The 21196-nt window shown below is 43.2% G+C and overlaps 1 protein-coding gene across 2 annotated transcripts in view; it reads left to right on the forward strand.

The window, feature by feature from the left end:
* The window catches only part of Shtn1 (shootin 1), a 107149-nt gene that overhangs the window by 60328 nt on the left and 25625 nt on the right, over positions 1-21196 (forward strand). For both annotated transcript variants that reach the window (XM_052182577.1, XM_052182569.1), the window contains exons 11-14: positions 405-504; positions 5846-5928; positions 13623-13732; positions 18568-18621. In XM_052182577.1, coding sequence (XP_052038537.1) covers positions 405-504; positions 5846-5928; positions 13623-13732; positions 18568-18621 — 347 coding nt within the window. The remainder of the gene's footprint in view (positions 1-404; positions 505-5845; positions 5929-13622; positions 13733-18567; positions 18622-21196) is intronic.

Genomic DNA, 21196 nt, shown 5'->3' on the forward strand with positions numbered 1-21196 from the left:
GGAGAGAAGAGTGCAATTACTAAAATTGTTACAAATGTCATCTTAGTAGCCCTTAGTCTGCATGCTTTTAAAGTCTAACATGAATAATTTCTTGGTGTTCAAGGAGTGATCTCTGTTGTTGCCTACACTCCTTCAGCATATTCATTTACTCTCCGAGCATTAACCACATTATTTGGCAGTTGCTTTAACAGATGAAGGCTTAGATGTTAGTGATGTTTGTTAGTGAAGGATGAGATGACACAAAGCTGCAAGTCTGCAGTTTCCTCTGGAAATGTCTGTAAGTGTGCCCCAGTCATAGATCTCAGAGAGGCTGGGTTTTTCTGTTACTTGCACAAGCAGTGTGTAATGAAGAGTATGGACTCATTTATCTCAGCTCTCTCTCTGAATGCTTGCTCCCTGTACAGTGGACGAACTCCAGAAGCGAGTGAATCAGTCTGAGAATTCGGTGCCTCCCCCACCTCCTCCTCCTCCACCTCTCCCCCCTCCACCTCCCAATCCAATCAGGTAAGTAGCATTAAGGACTTTCCCAGTACTGATTGATGACCTTCCCAAAGACAATGTCATTCCGTGTCCTTGACCCTGCTAATCACCAGAATCTGTTTTGTTTTGTTTCTTTTCTTTACTGAGACAGTCTCATGTATCCCAGGCAGGTTTTGAACTCACTCTACAGCTGAGGCTCACCTAGGATGACCTTGAATCCTATCCTCTTACGTCTGCCTCTTAGTATGGAGATTATAGGCACATGCCACCAGGCCCAGCTTCTGCAGCACAGGGAATCAAACCCAGAGATTCATGCATGCCAGGCAGATGCTCTACCAGCTCAGTTATATCCTCAGCCTTGTCTTCTTTCTGATACCAGCTTAGGTTGTATCATTAGGGAGATGGTAGACAGCACAAAGGAACATTTTCTAAAGACCAATGCTTTTCCTGCTTCTTGCATATCTTTGGATTTTAAAATAATCTTTCAAAGAAATCCTCTGGACTCACATATCCCTTTGTGGCACTTGGATTCTGTGGCAATGTTCCAAACTCCAAGAAGCAGATGTTTATTTTTCAATTCAGATACTTCGAATTTTAAAATTTCACTCTTAGCAGTAGGATATCCTTCACTAGGTAGACCAAGGAATTTTGAGGATATCTAAACTATTTTACTCCTTCCCCCTCATAATTTGAATTTGAACCCTCTAGCTTATACATTTTTTAAAAGTCTTAAATTAAAACCTAATGTTACTAATTATTATAAACTTGTGGTTAATCTAAAAGTACTAAATATCTCTTATCCCAATCTTGATAGTTAAGCCTTTAGTAATCCTGAAAGTAGAACCTTCCACAAGAAAAATTATTGTTTAAGATCTTGGCGAAGGGCTCCTGTATGCAGGCAGGAATTCTCCTTTCCTGAAGCCTGGCTGGTTTTCATCATCACCCACACCTGACGTACATTCTAGAGAGACTTTGCCTTCTTGGTGATTCTACCCACCAGCATCCAGAATTAGAGGAGTCAGGCTACTTATCCTGATGACTGCCTACCTCCTCATGAGGTTAGTTAGCTGCCTTTGGATAATTTATTCTTGAACAAATGGCATTTAAACTTCTGCTGGATGTTTTAGCTTTCATTAACTCATGTGATTTGTTTAATCCTTTCACACAGAGAAGCCCTTTATTCCTGCTTTGCACCTTAGCTGATCCAGCTGAATAGAATGTGTAGCGTGTTCCTCCCACACGACTATGGAAATGGGACTTTGCTTTTGAAAAAGAGTCTCATTACTTTGCCTTGCCGAGTTGGGTATGACATAATCTACTTTAAGCTATTGAAGTAGTTGAGGTTAAATAATCTTTACAAGTGATCGAGTCCAAGAGTCAATTGAAAGAATTTCAGGTATTTTAAATTCTCTCTCTCCTGGGTAGCTAAACCCGTAGGAGATATTCCAAAGGTGACATTTAAAATGGGAAATGCGTCACTCTGATCTTTCTTTCGGGTCTAGAATTTTGAGCTGATAAGAAAGGTCACTTCTATGAGAAGGGAGAACTATTAAAAAGCAATTACAGTCTTGCTGTCGGCCTTTGATTTTTAGCCTTAGAAATGCCGAGAGCCCCTAGAATTTAAAATGTAATCAAAATAGAATTTCCTCTACAGAACTCTTTATAGTTATACTGAGAAGTGAATATAAGAATCAAGACTATATACGCCTCAACCACTGACTCTTTTGTAAGACCCCTAAAAGAAAAATTTCATTGAATAATATGAATAACTTTTTAAAAAGATTTAAATGGTATGAGATATACATTTTCAGAAAAAAATTTGTGAAAAATACTTTCTTGTCAAAGATATTTTTGCGTATGTACTGCGCTATCAAGGGTACTGAACCCACCATGGTTTCCAACTTTGTTCTTGAGCCATTTCTTTTTTCCTGATATAAATCATGGACAGGGTGACCATGGTAGGGATGGAGAAGGGACTTAGACCATTGCTTCCTCAGTAGCTTTCTGGCTTCTCTTAGTCTCTTCCAGCTCCTTTGTCCTAGAGGACAGATACCTTAGAGAAAAAAGAAAGAAAGTGTGGATGGATCATGTCTAATGGAAGGACTGTAGCATAGGTCCTGGACAATCATGTCTCATGAATAGAGGGGTAGAGGATAGGGATGGGTCTTCCAGCATATACAAGCCTACAGGATGTATATGTAGACAAAGAAGCATATGAACCTGGAGATACATCTAAGAAACAGGTTGACAATTTCATTATATATACACTATACTTGTACAAACTAAGATGGCTGTCTACTTACTAGGCAAAGTTCTCTTCTGAGACTGCTATTATATATGTGGCCTCTTGTTGACTGAGTGGTGACATGTGACTCTATAGATTCATCACAGGGAATTGACTCCTGTGATTACAGAGGGCTAATAAGTCTCAAGACCTGTAGGGCAAATTGGCCAGCAGAGCACCTAGGGCATCAGGTAGGTGTTCTTCAAGGCTGAGTCCAAAGTCTGAGAACCTGAGTACTACTCTGAAGGCTGGCAGACTTGAGATCCAGAAGGCCATGGTGTGGTGATCCAGCATCAAAGGCAGAAAAATATAGTGTTCCTGTTAGAAGGCAGAAGAGATTCTTCCTCATTGATGACAAGAGCTGCCAAATCTTTGTTCAGCTCGGGCTTTCAGTGATTGGGTGAGGACAACATCTGGGAGGGCAATGTGCCTCTCTCAGCCTACTAGGTTAATTGGGGGTAGGGGGGTGAGCGAAAGCCTGGATTGTTGGTCCAGTCAGTTCACCTAATGAGTGGTTCCCACCCTATATATTTTCTTTGTAGTATAAGTTCTCTCTTGATAGTTTGTCATTCTTCAATATCATAGATTCTCCCCTGAGTGCCTCACGTCTACAATTTGGCTTTAACATTAAGATAATATTTTTCACATCCACTTAGGTTGATGGGCAATAAAGAACAAGAGTTCTTATTTCATACATGCAAATATATGCAAATAGTCTGAGCAGTACAGACAAATCCCTGTTTGGTCACCTTAGTTCAGAATAACGCTTGGTGTACCCAAAGAGTGTGATATCAATTGAGACTGATATCACTTCTGGCTGGTAAAGACCTTCCAATCCACCATAGCATGGGCTCACAAGTAGACACTGAATCTTCTGGGGGGGGGGTAGTGGATAAAACCAGTATTTTATTCCTTATAAAATTGGAGATAAAAATTATAATATTTTAAAGTCAAAATTCTATACAAATTAAAAAGTCCAATTTAAAAAAATAGTTCTGTTTAGGATCTTAATGAACCGACAGAAAATAAAATAGACAGGGTCTGATGTTCAGTAGTGGGATCGTGACTGTCAGAGGGAGTGGCTGTAACGCTTTTGGCTGTGCTTTGTGAGGAGATTGCCAAGGGTGCCTGGTAATTTTAAGGAAAGGCAACTCAAAAGAAGATTAATTAATATAGCCACCTGCAGAAGTGAAAAGTAAAAATAAAAATTAAAAATTGAATAAAAGGAACTCAGCTGGGGATATGGCTGAGTGCAAATGAAGCCATGGATATGTGAAGTCTGGGTTGGATTCCCAGCACTATCTATAAACAAACAGGAAATGGAGTTGTCTTCTGAGCAGGGCTTCATCTGTGCGGTCATTCATCTTTTCACGCTTGCTTTGTGGTTAACCTCTCAGTCACCTTCCTTAGAAATTAGAGCATTAATACAAAGTTGAAAAAAATTCAAACTGTTTTTTTGTAAAATTTTATTTTGTGTGCGTGTACGTGTACGTGTGCGTGCACGTGTGCGTGCATGCGTGTGTGTGTGTGTGTGTGTGTGTGTGTGTGTGCATATGTTATGGCATGCATGTGGAGGTCAGAGAAAAACTATTGGGAGCTGGTTCTACCCTCCTGCCTTGGGCTCTGGTATCAAACTCAGGGGCTGATGCTTTTACCCTCTGAACCAGCTCACTGTCCCTTTGTAAACATTTTTGTGAAGAAATGCTATCATATATATAGAAATGTATAGACTTATATTCAATTTTTAAACAGTATGAAATGGGAATCTATACTATAAATAAAGAACCCCCCCCCCCCTTTTTAACTTTCTACAACTGAGTTTTTCCTATATCCAAGGTATTTTTTTTTCTCAGTCTGCTTATTCAGGAAGGTTCTCTATGTTGCACTGTGTGGGTGACATAGAATTCTGTTCATCTTATGTTTGTCTCAATATGTGCTTGCCCAGTGCTATTTCAGGCAGAGGCTTGTTCTATTTGCAGGCTAGGGAAACTGTAGAGAGTCTGTGTGAAATTTCTTGTACACATGTCTGGTATACACACTTGTGTCTCTGTGATATAGCTAGTAGTGTAGTCACTGACTTACGCCTACATATATCTTAACTCTGTGAGAGAATGCCAGACATTCCCACAGTGGTGTTGACAATTGATATGCCTACCTTAGCTGCAGATCTCTGGCCCCCATTCTCAATGTTTTCAGATTTGATTTTTTTCACAGATGTGATAAGCAAATAATATCTGTCTTTAAAACTATGTTCCCCTAATAATCAAACACTTTTTTGTCTGCATGTTGGAAACTTGAACATCATCTTTCATGATTTTTTTCAAGATTTTTTTTTAACCAGTTTTAAATTTGGCTGTATTCTGTGTTAGATTCATTCATGGAATCCCTTTATTTGCTAATTTGCCTTTTACTCTTCATAATATGTTTTAAAGGCACACAGGCTTTTAAATTTTAATGTGGTCCAGTTCATCATAACTTAGGTTTTATGTACACTTTCAAATTCCAGGCTGGGGAGACTTCAGTGCAGACTTCTCTGTCCCCAGATGCCTGACTTACTCTGTGCAAACTGGATAGTCTACACTCTTGTTTCATAAGTACATGCTTATTAATGGCATACCCTGTTCTGTTGGGGTTGAATGTAGGGACCCATGGGCTAGGTGAACACACGGCTGGACCATATTCCCTGTCCCACACCGATATTCTGTTTCAAGCACACACTAATTTTTCATGCTTCCCTATGTCTGGAAAGTACTTCGTAGGGAACCAGTATTTCTTGGATAACTAGTTCTGTTATCTGAAACTTCTCTGCATCCATTTCGTTTTATAAAGCTGTGTTCACTGATGTTGGCAGCCTGCCCCATCCCTCTAGTGATCAGATTATTTTTATACAGGACATGTAAGACAGTTTCCTTGTCTGTAAACTGATGACGACTGTAATATTGACCAAAGCAGAAAGCAGCTGCTTAAATTCTAGTTGAGAATTCATGCAAGTATAGGAGAGTTGGTTCTCACTGAGCGTTTTATCAGTCGGACAATAAGGCAGTCACTAATTTCTTTGGAATCTTTTTCTTCTTCCCAAAGGTCCCTCATGTCTATGATCCGGAAGCGATCCCACCCCAGTGGCAATAGTGCTAAGAAAGAAAAGGCAACTCAGCCAGAGACAGGTAAGCTTCAGAGCTGTTCAGTTTCCCTCAAGCAGGTGACAGTGTGCAGCTTCTCAGTAATTGCCGTGTTTGCCGAGCTCTTTGAACAGAGGCAACAGCTCTGTTCAAAACAACCAGAAGGATAGGCATTGACTTCTGACTTAGTTAGGGTTTTGCTGCTGTAAACAGACACCGTGACCAAGGAAAGTCTTATAAGGACAACATTTAATTGGGGCTGGCTGGGTTCAGAGTCCATTATCATCAAGGCAGGAACATGGCAGCATCTAGGCAGGCATGGTACAGGAAGAGCTGAGAGTTCTACATCTTCATCTGAAGGCTGCTAGCAGAATACTGGCTTCCAGGCAGGTAGGATGAGGATCTTATAGCCCACGCCCACACCCACAGTGACACACCTACTCCAGCAGAGCCACACCCACTCCAACAGGGTCACACCTTCTAATAGTGCCACTCCCTGGCCTGAGCCATATACAAAGCACCTCATCTTCCTACTGTTTATTGTCTAGGGAAGTCAAGGAGAATGTACTAAGAACTATGCTTTTTCTGGGAATGGTCATTTGGGGCATGATGGAGAGGGAATAATTCCAAAGGAGATTTGGAGAAAGACTTCTTATCCTTATCAGTGTCAAGATGGTTGGGATCCTACCAAGTATCTTATCAACTATACACTACTACCATGCCACATGCTCAAGTCACATCTAGTGTAATTAGACATAGTGTAAACAAGTGACCATCCACATAAATGTGATAGCATTTAATGCAATGTTTGAGACATACTGTGCAGGTGTCTCTGAGAATCTGTGATGGAGGACTACTGGAGTCATTAGGCAACATTCAAGTTGATTTGGAGCATAGTGTCCTGGTAGGGTAGGCTGTTTGGAAAGAAAGATACCCAGACAGCATAGTGGTATGTTCAAAGATCCGAAGTGGAGAAGGAGCTTCATGTATCAGAAAACCTAAAGACTATTCTGCTGCTTTGAATCAGGAGCCAGGGAAGAGGACTGAGATATGGGTGGGAGTCAGGTTCTCAAAGCAATGGTAGAGATACTGATGTTTCTCCTCAAAATAGAAGTTTGAAGTAGGAATGCATTGAGATTCATGCTCTGTAACAATCACTCTGCCTGACGTTTGGGAAGAGCAAAGAATGGGGAAGGGAAGGCCAGTGAGCAGGTAAGCAGGTAGGCATGGCAGGCAGGCAGGCAGGCAGGCAGACAGACAGGCAGACATGGCAGGTAGACCAGGCAGGCAGTCAGACAGACAGACAGGCAGGCAGGCTGGTAGACATGGCAGGCAGACATGGCAGACAGACAGACAGACATGGCAGACAGACAGACAGACAGACAGACAGACAGGCAGGCTGGCAAGGCAGGTTTGCACGGCAGACAGGCAGGCAGGCAGACAGACAGGCAGACAGGCAGGCAGGCAGGCAGACATGGCAGAGGAATGTCAGTGCCTTAGACTAGGAGACTCAGACCAGGTGATGGATGTCCAGATAGAGAGACACTTGGATTCAGAAACTAATTATCCAGTGATACAGCTAGGGAAATAGGTCTAGAGGAGCAAGTGAGGAGATGGACTAGAGACACCAGTGGGTGGTTCAGAGTCCACACACAGAGCTCACAAGGTAGCAGCCATGAGAGCACCCTGGAACTGGAACTGGATTAGATCTTGATCCATCGTGCCTCACGATGTTGAACCCAAATTAGAACCAACAAGGTTGCTCAGCAACTATTACAGAGCTCTCCTGAACTTGCCAGTTGCAAATCCAGATCTGTGTAATATTCTTTTTTTGACCTCTCCTGCTTGCCTTCTTCTGTCTATCCATTTGCATGGCATTAGCAGTGTGACTTTCTGAGGTCGTCCTTGGTGTCCTAATTGTGCCCTCTGAGATCTTAGGACATGTCTGTGGTGTCAGTTTGGAACCCAAAGTCTGCACTGTGCTCAACAACAGACCTCTGATTTTCTTCCTCCTTGTTCCTCCTATGCCTGTTCCTAACTCTACTGTGGTAAACACTGGCTCCCATGTGACCATATTCTATGCTTCTACAGCCAGAGCCTCCGCAAGATGCTGTTGGGATTTCACATCCTCCATGCTTTGTCCAAGGCTCCTCCTCTGCCTCCACCTACTCATTAATATTCATAACCCAAGTGGCTTATTAGTCTGCTCTTGTTTGATTTCTGTTGTTGTGATAAAAAAAACCAACAAACAAACAAACACTGGCCAAATGTAATATAGTGGGAGGAACATGTTTATTAGGGGTATGGTCTGTCATTGAGGGAAGACAGGACAGAAACGTAAGTGGGAGCTTTCCATGGAAGAAAGCCCTTTGCTGGGTCATAGGTTTGTACTTAAGTAGCTGTATTCTCCCCATTCCCATTGTGTAGCTCTTCTGGCCTGGAACTCACAGAGATCCACTTGCCTCTGCCTCCCAAGTGCTGGGATTAAAAGTATGAGTCACCACTTTGGCTTAAGTAGCTTTCTTATACAACCCAGACCACCTGTCCAGGGACCGGTTCCAAGCCACAGCGGACTGGGCTGGATCAATTAATAATCCAGACAACCCACCACAGGCTAACCTGATCTGGGTCATCAGTAGAGACTCCCTTCTAAGGCAGTACTAGGTTCTGTCAAGTTGGCAGTTAAAGCTAGGTAGGATAACTGTTATTGGATACATGGTGAACGGATATAGCACTTCACAGTTCATTGCTGAAGGATTGAGTGGCCCATTCCCAGCTTCTGAGTCAGTCCACGCTCTGAGCAAGGTGTGTAAGTGTGCATGTATGTGGAAGTCATGGTGGAGATGTCTGCACATGTGCGGATGCAGATGCACAGGCCTATGTATGTACAGGGGCCAGAGGAGAGCATCGGATGTCCTGCTATGTCACCCCCTGAGCTAGATTGGCACTCAGCAAGCCCCTTCCACCCTCTTTTCTCTGTCCAGCACAGTGCTGGGGTCACAGACACCCTCAGTCATACTCAGGTTTTGTTTTTTTTTTACATGAATTCTAGGGATGTGAACTCAATTCCTCATGCATTCTTACCTACTGAGCTATCTCTTGTAACCCTGTAACTCCCCTTTGGGAGAGGTAATCCTCCTGTAGACAAGAAATTTCCTTAAATTCATAATCCGTAGGTCAATTCTAAACTGACTTAAACACAATGTACCCTTTTGGTAGTTTTTAACCTCGTGATGAGAGACAGTGGCTTGGTTTTGAAGGCCTTCTCCAATGTCTATGTCTATGTGTATGTGTATGTGTATGTGTATGTGTATGTGTATGTGTATGTGTATGTGTATGTGTATGTATATGATTAGCAAAACAGGGAAGCAAAAAGAAACTTCATTTCTTCTTGGTAGTAACCAGAGATTTTCTTGAGTTAGAACATGATGGTTTCTTCCATGGGTCTCGGGCTCTCTCTCTCTCTCTCTCTCTCTCTCTCTCTCTCTCTCTCTCTCCCTCTCCCTCTCCCTCTCCCTCTCCCTCTCCCTCTCCCTCTCCCTCTCCCTCCCTCTCTCTCTCCTCCCCGCTTTTAAGATCTAACACATTTTCCAAGTGGGTCTAAAAATTTAAGCCCCAATTAATTACACGTAGCGTTCTGATCCAAGACTGACCTTGAAGCCCTAACTCAAAGAACCTTTGGTTTTGTTTTGTTGTTTTTTTTTTTTCCTTTCCACCCGAGGCAGTTAGGTAACATTAGACGTGTTGTCCTCATTAGCCTCTTTCTCTAATCTCCAGCATCCTGCATATTTCCATTGTCCCCCTGATTACATGCTTTTGTGAGACAATTACCAACTGCGCAATTGCAGAAGGAATTACAAAACATACCACAAGCACTCCGTAGGTGATTCGTGCCGGTTTATTAGAACCGCTTAATAGTTCAGAAGTTCATATAGATTGCTTTTTTGCCATTTCAAAAACAGGTCGGTGAGAAGAAGAAAGCCTGTGTGGCTAGCTTAGCGCTGCCCTTGTGTTGCGCCTGAGTAGGGAATCTGATAAGAGTGATTTCTTTTCCTTAAGACCAATTAAGCCTTTATATTTGGGGGAAAAAAGGCTGAGAAATTAAAGCCTGGTTTATAATCTGTGCACAATACAGATAGTGGCACTTCTCTGAATTATCACTATGATTCTGGCAAGCAAATATAAGGAGCTACTTTAAATTCCTGCTGGTAGATGCTGTCGCAGATTTGAATGGTGTGGCCCATAATTCTCCATCTGTCTGCCTTAATTAGTTTCTGTATGGTGTATTTAATTGGGTTGCAGTCCTTGCAGAGTGCTAATCTGTTTGTAGGCGGTGTTCCTTTTGCCATGCAGCTCTTCCTAGTCTCACTCAAAATGGCAGCCTTTCTGAAAAAGAAAACAAAACCAAGAGGGGGAAAAAAGGTGTTTTAAACTGGTCTCTGAGTTCCCAGGACTAAACCACATCTCATGCCAGGTGCTTATGTACAAGACCTGGCTTTTTTTTTTCTTCTAATCTCCTTCTGAACAGGGTCAGGAAAGCGTGTATATGTACAGATATTTAGACATCAAGGGAGACAGTGAATGAGTGAGTGAATTTCTTGTTTCCCCCCTGTAGATATTTGTGAGCCTTCAAAATAAGTTCCCACCCCCAAATTCTATTTACGGGCACATAGATGATCAAACCAAAGCATTGGATTTTGGACTTTTTTTTTCTTCATTTCTTTCTTTTTTCCTCCAACATTTTTCACTTGTTGGCAAGTTCTAACTTTGGTACTTGTGTTTCCCATGTTGAACTATTTGATGCTTGATCTTGATTGTCAACTCCACAAGATCTAGAATCACTCAGGAGACAAACCTCTGGGCATTCCCATGAGGAAGTTTCTGGAGTTAATGGAGGTAAGAAGACCCACTCTGAGTACGGGCAGCTCTTGCAGGCCCTGGAGCTGGCTAGCTGAATAAGAAAACACAAGCACCCATCCTCAGCTGTGACCTCACGCCCTTGCAGCCTGGCTCCCCACAGTGATGATGGGTTTACTCTTGTACTGAACTATAACAAACCCTGCCTTCATCAGGTGACTTTTTTTCCCCATCATTGCAACAATGAAGAGAGTAACTAAAAAGTAACTAAGACACCTGTGGAAAGATAACAGATCTGAATCATGTTCCACATTGAGACATTTTAATTCTTAGTTTTTCAGTAGCCACTGAGGACAGAATTGTCTTTAAAGTCAGAGTATACTTACTAATGTAGCAGTGATTCAGCCATTTGGTGCTACAAAGTTGAAGATAATAGAAACTTATAAATTCTGGTGTTCCCTTAGGGACTCAGAGATGAGGAATGGTTGCCCAGGTCCACATGAAGCTTCCTCATGAAAGAAGCCATTAATTAGACCTGAAACTAGGACTGATTAGTTTTGGGTATACTATGGTCCCCTTCATGTAGAAGGCAGCCTTTGTAGGTTTAGCCATCTCTTCCCAAAAGTACAGACAGCATATCTGTTTAAAGCCAGAGTTCAGCACTGGTTAGGCAGACTGAGAGTCTGCCATGCAGCCCAGGTCTCAGTGGGCACTTAGCTTCCTTGTATCAGCTGGAGTGAACTCACTGGGAGTAGTGCAGGTCTAGAAGCACATTAATGGTGACATGTTCCAAAGTGATTCCATACTTTGGCCAAGAAATTCTTTGAGAAAAACCTAATTGGTTTTGGTCAACAAGTTTCAGTTTAACTCATTTGTAATCCTCAGCTACACATGCAGCAAGCAAGAAAACTCAGACCCTGGGGCTGAGGAGGTAGCTCAGCCCAGAGTGCTCAATCCACAGGCATGAGGAACTGCACTCAAATCCACTAACATTTTTTTTATGCTTTTAGCCCCAGCATTTGGGGACAGAGATGGCAGATTCCAATAACTACCTCACTGGCTGGTCTGGCCAAAGTAGCAAGCTTCGAATTCAGTGAGAGATCCTGTCTCATGTCAGTAAGGCAGAGAACAATATAAGAAGTTACCTGGTATCCTATTCTGACCTCCACATGTATGTAACACATACCGCACACACACACACACACATACCACACCACACCTATATACACACATACCACACCACACATACACACACTCACACACATACTCAGACACATGCACACACACATACACACACATACCACACCACCCATACACACACATACATACACACATACCATATCACACACACATACACACACATACCACATCACACACACATACACACACACACCACACCATACCTTTATATACACACATACCACACCACACATATGCACACACACACTCACACACAAACATACATACACACATACCACACCACACACACACACACCACACCTATATACACACATACCACACCCCACACACACACATACACACCACACCTATATACATACATACCACACCACACATACGCACACATACTCACACACATGCACAAGCACACACATACACATACTCAGACACATACACATACACACATACCACATATACACATACCACACACACCACACACACAAACCATACACCACATGCACACATACAGTCATACATACCATACCACCCATAGACACACACACTCACACATATGCACAAACACACCATACCACACACACACACATACACACACATATTGGACAATAGGTGGTTTTGTTTTCTCATACATTGTAGGTAAGCACTTTGCTCCTGAGTCACACCCGAACCCCTGAAAGCTAGCTTATAGTCACATTTAATAATTTCATTTATGTCATTGCTGGACACACATTTGTTATTTTTTAAAACATGGATACTTTAAACTGATTCAAAAAAAGGTTTGCTTAAATGTTTCCTATTTATACAATTCCTAAACAAACCATAGTATTTAAAACAGGTTTGCCTTCTTGTTGTCTGTCTCTTGAGTGGACTTCTTTCCCTTCTTTCTCTTTGATATCCTCCTTTAGATAGGCTTTAGTCTACCTTCTTTGACATACAGGATGTAACAACTTAAAAAAATCTTTGAGGCAAAGATGGCTGAGTTTGGAAAGGTACAGAGGCTGGAAAGGTGGCTCAGTGGGTAAGAACACTTGGCATGAAGACTGAGGTTTAGATCCCCAGCAACCCCTTGAAAAACAGGGCTTGGCTACACAAAGGTGGAGGAGGAGGAGGAGGAGGAGGAGGAGGAGGAGGAGGAGGAGGAGGAGGAGGAGGAGGAGGAGGAGGAGGAGGAGGAGGAGGAACAGTACTGGGGCTTGCAGGCCACCAGCCTAGCCCCAGGTTTAGTGAGAGACCATGTCTCAAATGATGTGGAGAGAAACGAAACATGGTGCCAGTGTGCTCCTGTGGTCTCTGTACATGTATACAAAGGCATTCACATAGCACACACACAGGAGGGAGGGAGAGAGGGAGGGAGGGAGGGAGGGACCTGGAGATATCCATATCTCCAAGTTTATTCTTGTATTATGTTTCTCATAGGTGAGATGATACCAATTTCCATTGCTACAAACTTGACTTTGATTGTTATAATTCTAAGTGTCCTGATTAGAAATGTTTCTTAATTTAAAAAATAATATTATTTAAAGCATTGCCACATAGTAGCTGTCACACATAGTGAATTATTGGTATTCTGCCACGGCCTGAAAAAACAACGTCTAATGGTCACACAGCACAATGTCTGTCACCAGCAAGAGGAATTCACCGTTTCCTATGTCCTAGTATGCTTTCTGTCTGTGTTCTTCACACAGCTGAGGAAGTCACAGACCTGAAGAGACAAGCAGTGGAAGAGATGATGGACAGAATTAAAAAGGGAGTTCATCTTAGACCAGTTAACCAGACAACCAGACCCAAGGCAAAGGTATGTGCAGCTCTGCACTCTACATTCAGCTGTGTGTGTGTGTGTGTGTATGTGTGTGTATGCATGTGTGTACATGTGTGTGAATGTGTGTTTATGTGTGTATGTATGTGTGAGTATGTGTGTGTATACATGTGTGTATTTGTGTGCATGTGTATATGTGTGTGTGTCAGTGTGTGTATGCATGTATGTACGTGTGTGTGTGTGTGTATGCATGTGTATGAGTATGTATGTGTAAGTATGTGTGTGTGCATGTGTGTATGTGTGTGTGTCAGTGTGTGTGTGCATGGGCATGTGTGAGTGTAACTATATGTGTTCATGTGCATGTGTGAGTGTGTATGTGAGTGTACAAGTGTGTGAGTGTGTGAGTGTGTGTGTGCATGTACGTGTGTGTATGTGTATGCACATGTGTGCATGTGTGTATGTGTATATGAGTATGTGTGTGCATGTGTGTCAGTGTGTATGTGTGTATGCATGTATATTAGTATGTGTATGCATGTACATGTGTGCGTGCATGTGTGTATTTGTGTGTGTCTATGTGTGTGTGTGTGTAGTTATGGATATTTTTGCCTGCATGTATGTCTGTGTACTGCATTGACATCTGCTATACAAGGAGGCCAAAATACAGCATAATATTCCTTGGACTTGGAGTTATAGGTGGTTGCCAGCTGCCATTTAGGTGCTGGAAGTCAAACCCTGTTCCTCTGAAAGAGCATCCAGTACTCTTAGCTGCTGAACCATCTCTCCACTCCAGTGTCTCTCTCCCTCTTTCTTTACTCCTCCTCCTCCTCTTCTTCCTCCTCTTCTTCCTCCTCCTCCTTCTCCTCCTCCTCTTTTTTATGTAAAACCTTGGAATTTGATGAAAGTTATATCAGGCCAAGGCTTGAAAGGTAATATGTCCAAGAAGTTTTCGGTTCTGCGTGTGCCTGTGTTGAGAGGTCTCTGTGGCCGCAGGTGAGCCTGAGCCGGTTTGGAAGGTCATGCATGTTATATCCTGGCATTGTCATCTCTTCCAGAGGGATATTGATGAAAGTCACCTTGCCAGACAACTAACAGTCGCTATTCCCTCTCTTTTCTTTGATTCCTTGCTCTCCTATGGGTTTCTGTGCATCCTCTCTGTGTCGAATACTGTTGTGGGCATTGAGGGTAAGGTGGTAAGGGACATGGGCGTGCCTCTCTGAGGCTTCAGTTTGTGTGTAGGGTGAACCACATGGTAAAATAGAAAAGACCTAGCGGTAGACTCAGCTGATTTGCCTGCATTCTGGCAGTTGCCTCCCAAGTAGTACAGCAAGGATCCATGCTGGGCGCCCACACGGGCCTCCCCCCTCCCCCATCCTTGTGTCTGTCTACCACATTCAGACAGGCCCAATAACAGTTTTTGAGATTTCTCTTGACAGAAAAAAAAAGTCCTTTCTTTCCTCACTCTAATGAGATGTGGGCAGTCTTCTTTTCCTCCTTTGTTCAACGTACTCCGTGGCTCGCTTCCGTTTTCCTTTCAAGACCGCTCCTCTTTTGTGAGTGAGTGAGTGTGGGCATGAACACACATCTGTGCCTTTGTGTCTGTGCCAGTTCATGCAGATACATCCATGTCTGTGTTGTGCGTGTTCATGTGTGTGGGAGAGACTAGGGAAACCTGAGGAGTCCTCCTCAGGATGACTCTTGCCTCTCTCCCTGGTCTGGAGTCTGCTGACTAGGCCAGGCTGTCTGGATAGCGAGCCCCAGGTGTTTTTTGTTTGTTTGTTTGTTTGTTTGTTTTTTACTTCTACCTCTTTAGGGCTGGGATTATAAACCTATGCCACCACACCAAACTCTTTTCAAATGAGTTCAAATCCAGGTCCACGTGTTGGAAAGACAAGTAATTTGCCAGTGAAGCAATCTCCTCAGCCCCAAGGCCACTCCCCTCTAACTTTGTGAACTCTGTGGGGTGACTCAGGTACCTCTAAAGTTTCCAGTTGGTGACCAGCAGGCAAGGCAGACAGGCAAGAGAGAGAGTGCTCCTGGTAGCCTGGATTCAGTAAGAAGGAAGTCTTACCTCACACCTAGGCAGACAGGAATTTCAGCCAACTGTGCCTCCTAGGTGTGAGGCAGTTATCTGGAAGTCGGGTTCTAACTAGGGGAGGAAGAGATAGGAGGAAGCTGGGTAGAATAATCCTGTAATAGTGCAGCTGGCCAGCCTCTACAGTATGTGACTCGATGAGACTGTTGTAAGGATCAATTGAAATGAAATATGAAAACATTTTAAAATGAAGGGTGTGGATGTAACCTTGCAAAGAAAATATTTTCCTGTCTTTTACATCACAACCATTATGGAAATAAGTGAGAGCAAACTATTTCTAGAGAAAAACATAGTAACATAATGAAACCAAATTAGTTTAGAGTAAAAAATGTTGAGCCTGCTGTGGTGGCTCCTGCCTGCAATCCCAGTACCTGGGGGGCCAGGGAAGTTGGAGCCAGCATGGGAAAGACTATCTCAAAAACAAAAACAAACAAACAACCCATAAACATAAGGTTGCCCTATGTCTGCTCTCAGCCTCAGGGCAACAATTGGCCCTTATTTCACGTGAGCTCAAAAATCTGAAAAGCATCATAGTGAGGATCCCTGGACAGCTGGACTTTTCATTGGCTGCCATCAGTCTGTGTTGGTGCAGCACTGAGTGACCATGGTCAGTGTGCAGTTGAATCCAAACCTTTTCCCCAGGACCAAAAGTCCCAGAATGTCTCAGTCTGGTAGTATGTGGTCCAGGCTCCAGAAAGTTTCAGCAGCCAGGATCACACAAGTACATAGCAGCTCTTTTGACTGCACCTTTAGGTAGAGCATTGGTCCAAAAGACATCTTTAACATGTCAGAGCTAAGAGCTAAGCATGTATTGTGGATAATTATTTGCTGGTCTATTTTCCAAATCTCTCAATATTTTAGGTAGGTAGAACCGGTCTGGTTAGAATTGTCTTAGCACTTATGTCTGATTCTGAGGAAATTCTCATTTTTTTTCAGAAACCTGAGCTGGAAAGGTTGGTATCCTAGCCTGGTTTTGTCTTTATTTTTGAAAAATAGAAATGTGATCTTTTAAAAAAAAAAACAAATATTATTCTTATATTTGCCTGTGTGTGTCCACACACATGTGTGCTTGTGCGTGGTATGTGGATGGAGTCAGAGGATAACCTAAGTTATCCCTCAGGGGACTCAATTCTTTTCTTTTACCAGATGGGCCCAGAATTGAACCCAGGTTGTCAGGCTTGAAGGCGCCTGAAGCCAGGGGCGTAACTTTCTCTGTTGGTGTCCTTTCCTCCTGATATGGTCTTATCTGGGAAAAGCCCATCTCCTGTCAGTGGCCACCCTTTCTGGAACTAAGAGAGCCTTGGGAATTCTTTGCCCAGCACCTGTTTTCTGCTCTCACGGTTCTTTAGCCCACCTTCCTTTGATGGCAGAAGTCTAAGCTATGTCTAAGAACAGCTTGTTACTAAAACATCTGATGATTTGAAACCAAATCTTTAGAATCTAGTATTTACTAAAACCTTCTGTAGACAGGATGATACCCATGAGACGACATGCTGTTTAGAAGAAGGTAGCCTGAGTCATTTTGCTTTAAATATACCTTCTAAGTCTTTATTCAGGGGCCATCTGGTAGCCTTGAAATGACTAATGTTTCCCCCCTAAATCTCAAGTGAAAAAAAAACCCACCCAACAAAACTGATGGTGAAGCATAGAGCTAGTCAGGGAGATGGCTTGTGAGTGAGGTACTTGCTGTGCAGGCATGAGGAGTGTTGTGTTTACAAACAGATAAGGAGAGAAGGAATATGTTTGGTTGACATGTAGTTAGGTGTGGGGGATGAGGGTGCCTCTGCGAGCCCATGCTGAGGCATCCCTTCCCCTTGAGGGGCCAGCCACAGATGGTGTAGTCTCAGATGAGAAGGAGGGAGAGAGAGAGGCAGGGACAGAGGGAAGGGAGGGAGGGAGGGAGGGAGGGAGGGAGGGAGGGAGAGAGAGAAGAAGAAGAAGGAGGAGGAGGAGGAGGAGGAGGAGGAGGAGGAGGAAGGAAGAAAAGATTAGAGAAATAGAGGCTGGCCATGAGCACGTGGAGAGAGGGGGGAGGGGAAAGGGGAGAGGGGGAAGGGGGGAGAAGACAGAGTGGGAGCAAGAAGGCAAGAATAAGAGAGAGCGAAGGGGATGAGCAGCCCCTTTTATGGTGAACCAGGTAACTGTTGGGGGGCGGGGGGAGCTTAGACAAAATGCTAACAAGAGGACCTGGCTTCAGGTCCCCAGCACCCAGCTGAGCAGAGCTGTACAGGCCTATAACACAGTACCTGCACAGGGTTGGGGAGGGAGGGTCGGGGAACGGGGGGGGGGGGGGGGGGGGGTGGAGGGGGGGGGTGGAGGAGATTGGGAATGAAGCAGATATAGGAGGAGCTTACTGACTGTCAGCATCTCTAAAAATCAGCAAGCTCCAGGTTTGGCAAGAGGCCTGTCTCACAGGAGCAAGGCACAGAATGATAAAGGGCACTTGCATCTTCCTCAGCACCCATAGTACATGTTCTTGCGCACAACGTGAACATATGTATAACCTTCCCATCTCCACAAGGATCACCAACAACTTAGTACATAAAAATCTTCACATGGGGCCAGCAGGCTAGCTCAGTGTGTTAAAGAATTGCCACAGAGCCTGGTGATGATCTATTCCTGGCCCCCACCCCCCAGGTGGAAGAAAAATCTCACAGGTTGTTCTCCCGACTGCACACACTTAATTCACAAAAAATTAAATAGTTCAAATTTTAAAATCAAATCACACAGTAATTTCTTTCTTTCTTTTCTCCCCTCCCCCCCCCCCCCCTTTGAATTACAGCCAGACTCTCTAAAGGGCTCAGAAAGTGCGGTGGATGAGCTGAAGGGAATCCTGGTAAGAATTGCTGTCTGTGTTATGGGGAAGTGGAAGACTATTTTCTCCTTTTAACTTTTTGTGACTAGTTATTTTGGGTATGTTTTATGTGCACTGTTAAGCTAGTTTCTTTGTACCATGGCTACCTCCAGCACATGTGTCAAATGTCTTGTTGTTATCTGTATTCTACAAGGGTGGTCACATTCTTAGCAAGTACTTGTTTGCTATAAGAGTACTCCAGTCCCAACAGTGTAGCAGGAAGCTCAAGGTTCTGCCCTTGTGAGGGAGGAAAGTGGAATTCCTGCCACCTACCTGTAAATCTGAGCTTACAGCCAAATATAATAGTCTACTGTTGGGGGGCTGCGGGTTCCCTTCTGTTTTTCCTCATAGGCAGCCTTGGCTGGCTTAGAACTCTTCCTGCCTTTGCCTCCCAAGGACTGGGGTTATAAGTGTGCACCACTACAGCCATTTTATAGGGTGCTGGGGGTCTGTCCAAAGGCTTCCCCAAGACTTCAAGCCTACTAGGCAAGCACTGGATCAGCTGAGCTCCATTTCCAGCTCAGCAAAAGTATTTATATCACCAAGTTCATTCTCTCAAAGTACTTCCTGCCTTCTGGAAACATGTCTCCTGCTCACCTCTTTTCCAAGCAGGAGCTGTGGCCAGTAGAATCGCTCCTGACTAGCCTCTCCAACAGTCTCACGGGAAGTGCTTCAGACTGAGCTCTATGTCAGACCCCATTCCAGCCCGACCCTAGTTATTATGCACAGTTAGTCAACAGACATGGGGCGGAGGTGCAGGAATAATCCCTGCCCTGTTTGTTTTTACTGTGCTAATTAAGCATCACATGTAGACGTCCACATAATGACGGTAAACAACATTATTTTCATCAAGAATGACTCTAAACAGTAGACTTCACAGAATGGCTTAATTAGTTTGCTTTAGTTTTAAGTGAGTGGGATTAGCCCTGAAGAGTGGTGTATCACTGGCTAACAGTGGTGGTCTACCTACAGAATCAAGGATTAGACAGCCCCTGACAAAGGACTTGGCTCTTACCATAGGGATCCTATGATGGAAGATTTTGTCATCCAGGGCTCTGCCCCTGTGACAGGTCCTTTTGTTGCTTCTTTATTTGAATGCTAATTCCTGTGGTTGAAGAAGTCCCAGAGGACTTAGGAGAGGGAAGAGCAGCTCTGATGCCTAAGAGTCAACTAGATTGTTTGACTTGTTAAAAAAAATGGTTTATTAAGAAAATCAGATAATAATTATGCAAAAAATTATGTCAGTGGCATAGTGCTGGATGGTAGCAAGCTTAATGAATTATAGTGTGTGTGTGTGTGTGTGTGTGTGTGTGTGTTCTGCACACATGCTAAGCTTGTGCTTGACCACCAGTCTGTATCCACAGCACAAATATTACTTTTCAGTATAATATCCACTACAGTTTTACATTACCTTATGTAGATAGATTTGTGAAATTATTTATGATTTATGAAAGAAAAGAACTGTTTTTAAGAGTTCTTTCATTAGATTCTCTGCCTTTTCTGGATTCATGTATCAGTAGGGGTAATAATTCCAGAATTAATATTTCTTTGTATTAAGGCATTTTTATTTTTCTAAGTGTAGACCCTCATGGCCCTATCCCTACTCTTCTTTGCCAAATAGTAACTCTCTTTTACCCTGGCAGGAATGTGTTTGAGGGATGGCCCCAGTGTCTGGGGCCAAGAAACCACACGTTCATCCTTATGTGGGAGAAAGTGGGGCTCTAGCGTTGTATATTTCCAGGGCTTCCAGCTGGGGTCCACACTATAAGCATTATTAAAGTTAGTTCTGAGGAAATCATATGACACCATCACGGTAAACATGACATGTGACAAAGCAGATGTTAAGAGCTACAGTGAGCCTCAAGCCTTACAGCAAGGTGGGAATGGAACAGCTAGACCAGGAGGCACACAGATAGGTGTTCTGGTGTCCTGGAGTACAGAAAACAGGAAGAACACTTCTTGTGGACATTTCTGCTAAAAATTACTATAATCCATGGTATAAACTTTGGGCTTTGGAGTTATGAGAGAGGTTAGATACAAATCTCTGGCCAAGAAGAGCTGGATACCTTACTCTCTATGTTTTTTTTTTGAGGTGTACAGTTTTCAAGACAATTTTTAAAGCATCAGTATTGACAACTCATCTTTCCAAACTCATGTCACTTAATTTTTCAATCCAAACATTTTGTAGTACAATATATACCAGGCATTTTCTTGTGTTCATATAGAACTTCTAAAGTTTAGGATGTGGAGACTCTGAAGGCACATTGTCATTGAAAAGCTACCATATGACCAGATAGGAAAGAATGCCCACATTTGCTCTAAAGATCAAAGGTAAAGATGCCCCCTCACCATTCTCAACAGGTGCAGCAATGGTGGACCAGACTTTATTTGATCAGTGAAAGTATGGTAACATTTGTAACATTTGATTGAAAGTTAGTGTGGTGACATTTGTAACATTTGAAGCACTTGGGAACTAAAACTGCGGAATGCAGTAGCAATTTGAAATAGTAGGAAAACTATTTGGGGTTTTGATCTAGATCTAAAACCCAGGCCTATC

This window comes from Apodemus sylvaticus, chromosome 1, assembly GCF_947179515.1.
Source record: "Apodemus sylvaticus chromosome 1, mApoSyl1.1, whole genome shotgun sequence".
Lineage (NCBI taxonomy): Eukaryota > Metazoa > Chordata > Mammalia > Rodentia > Muridae > Apodemus > Apodemus sylvaticus.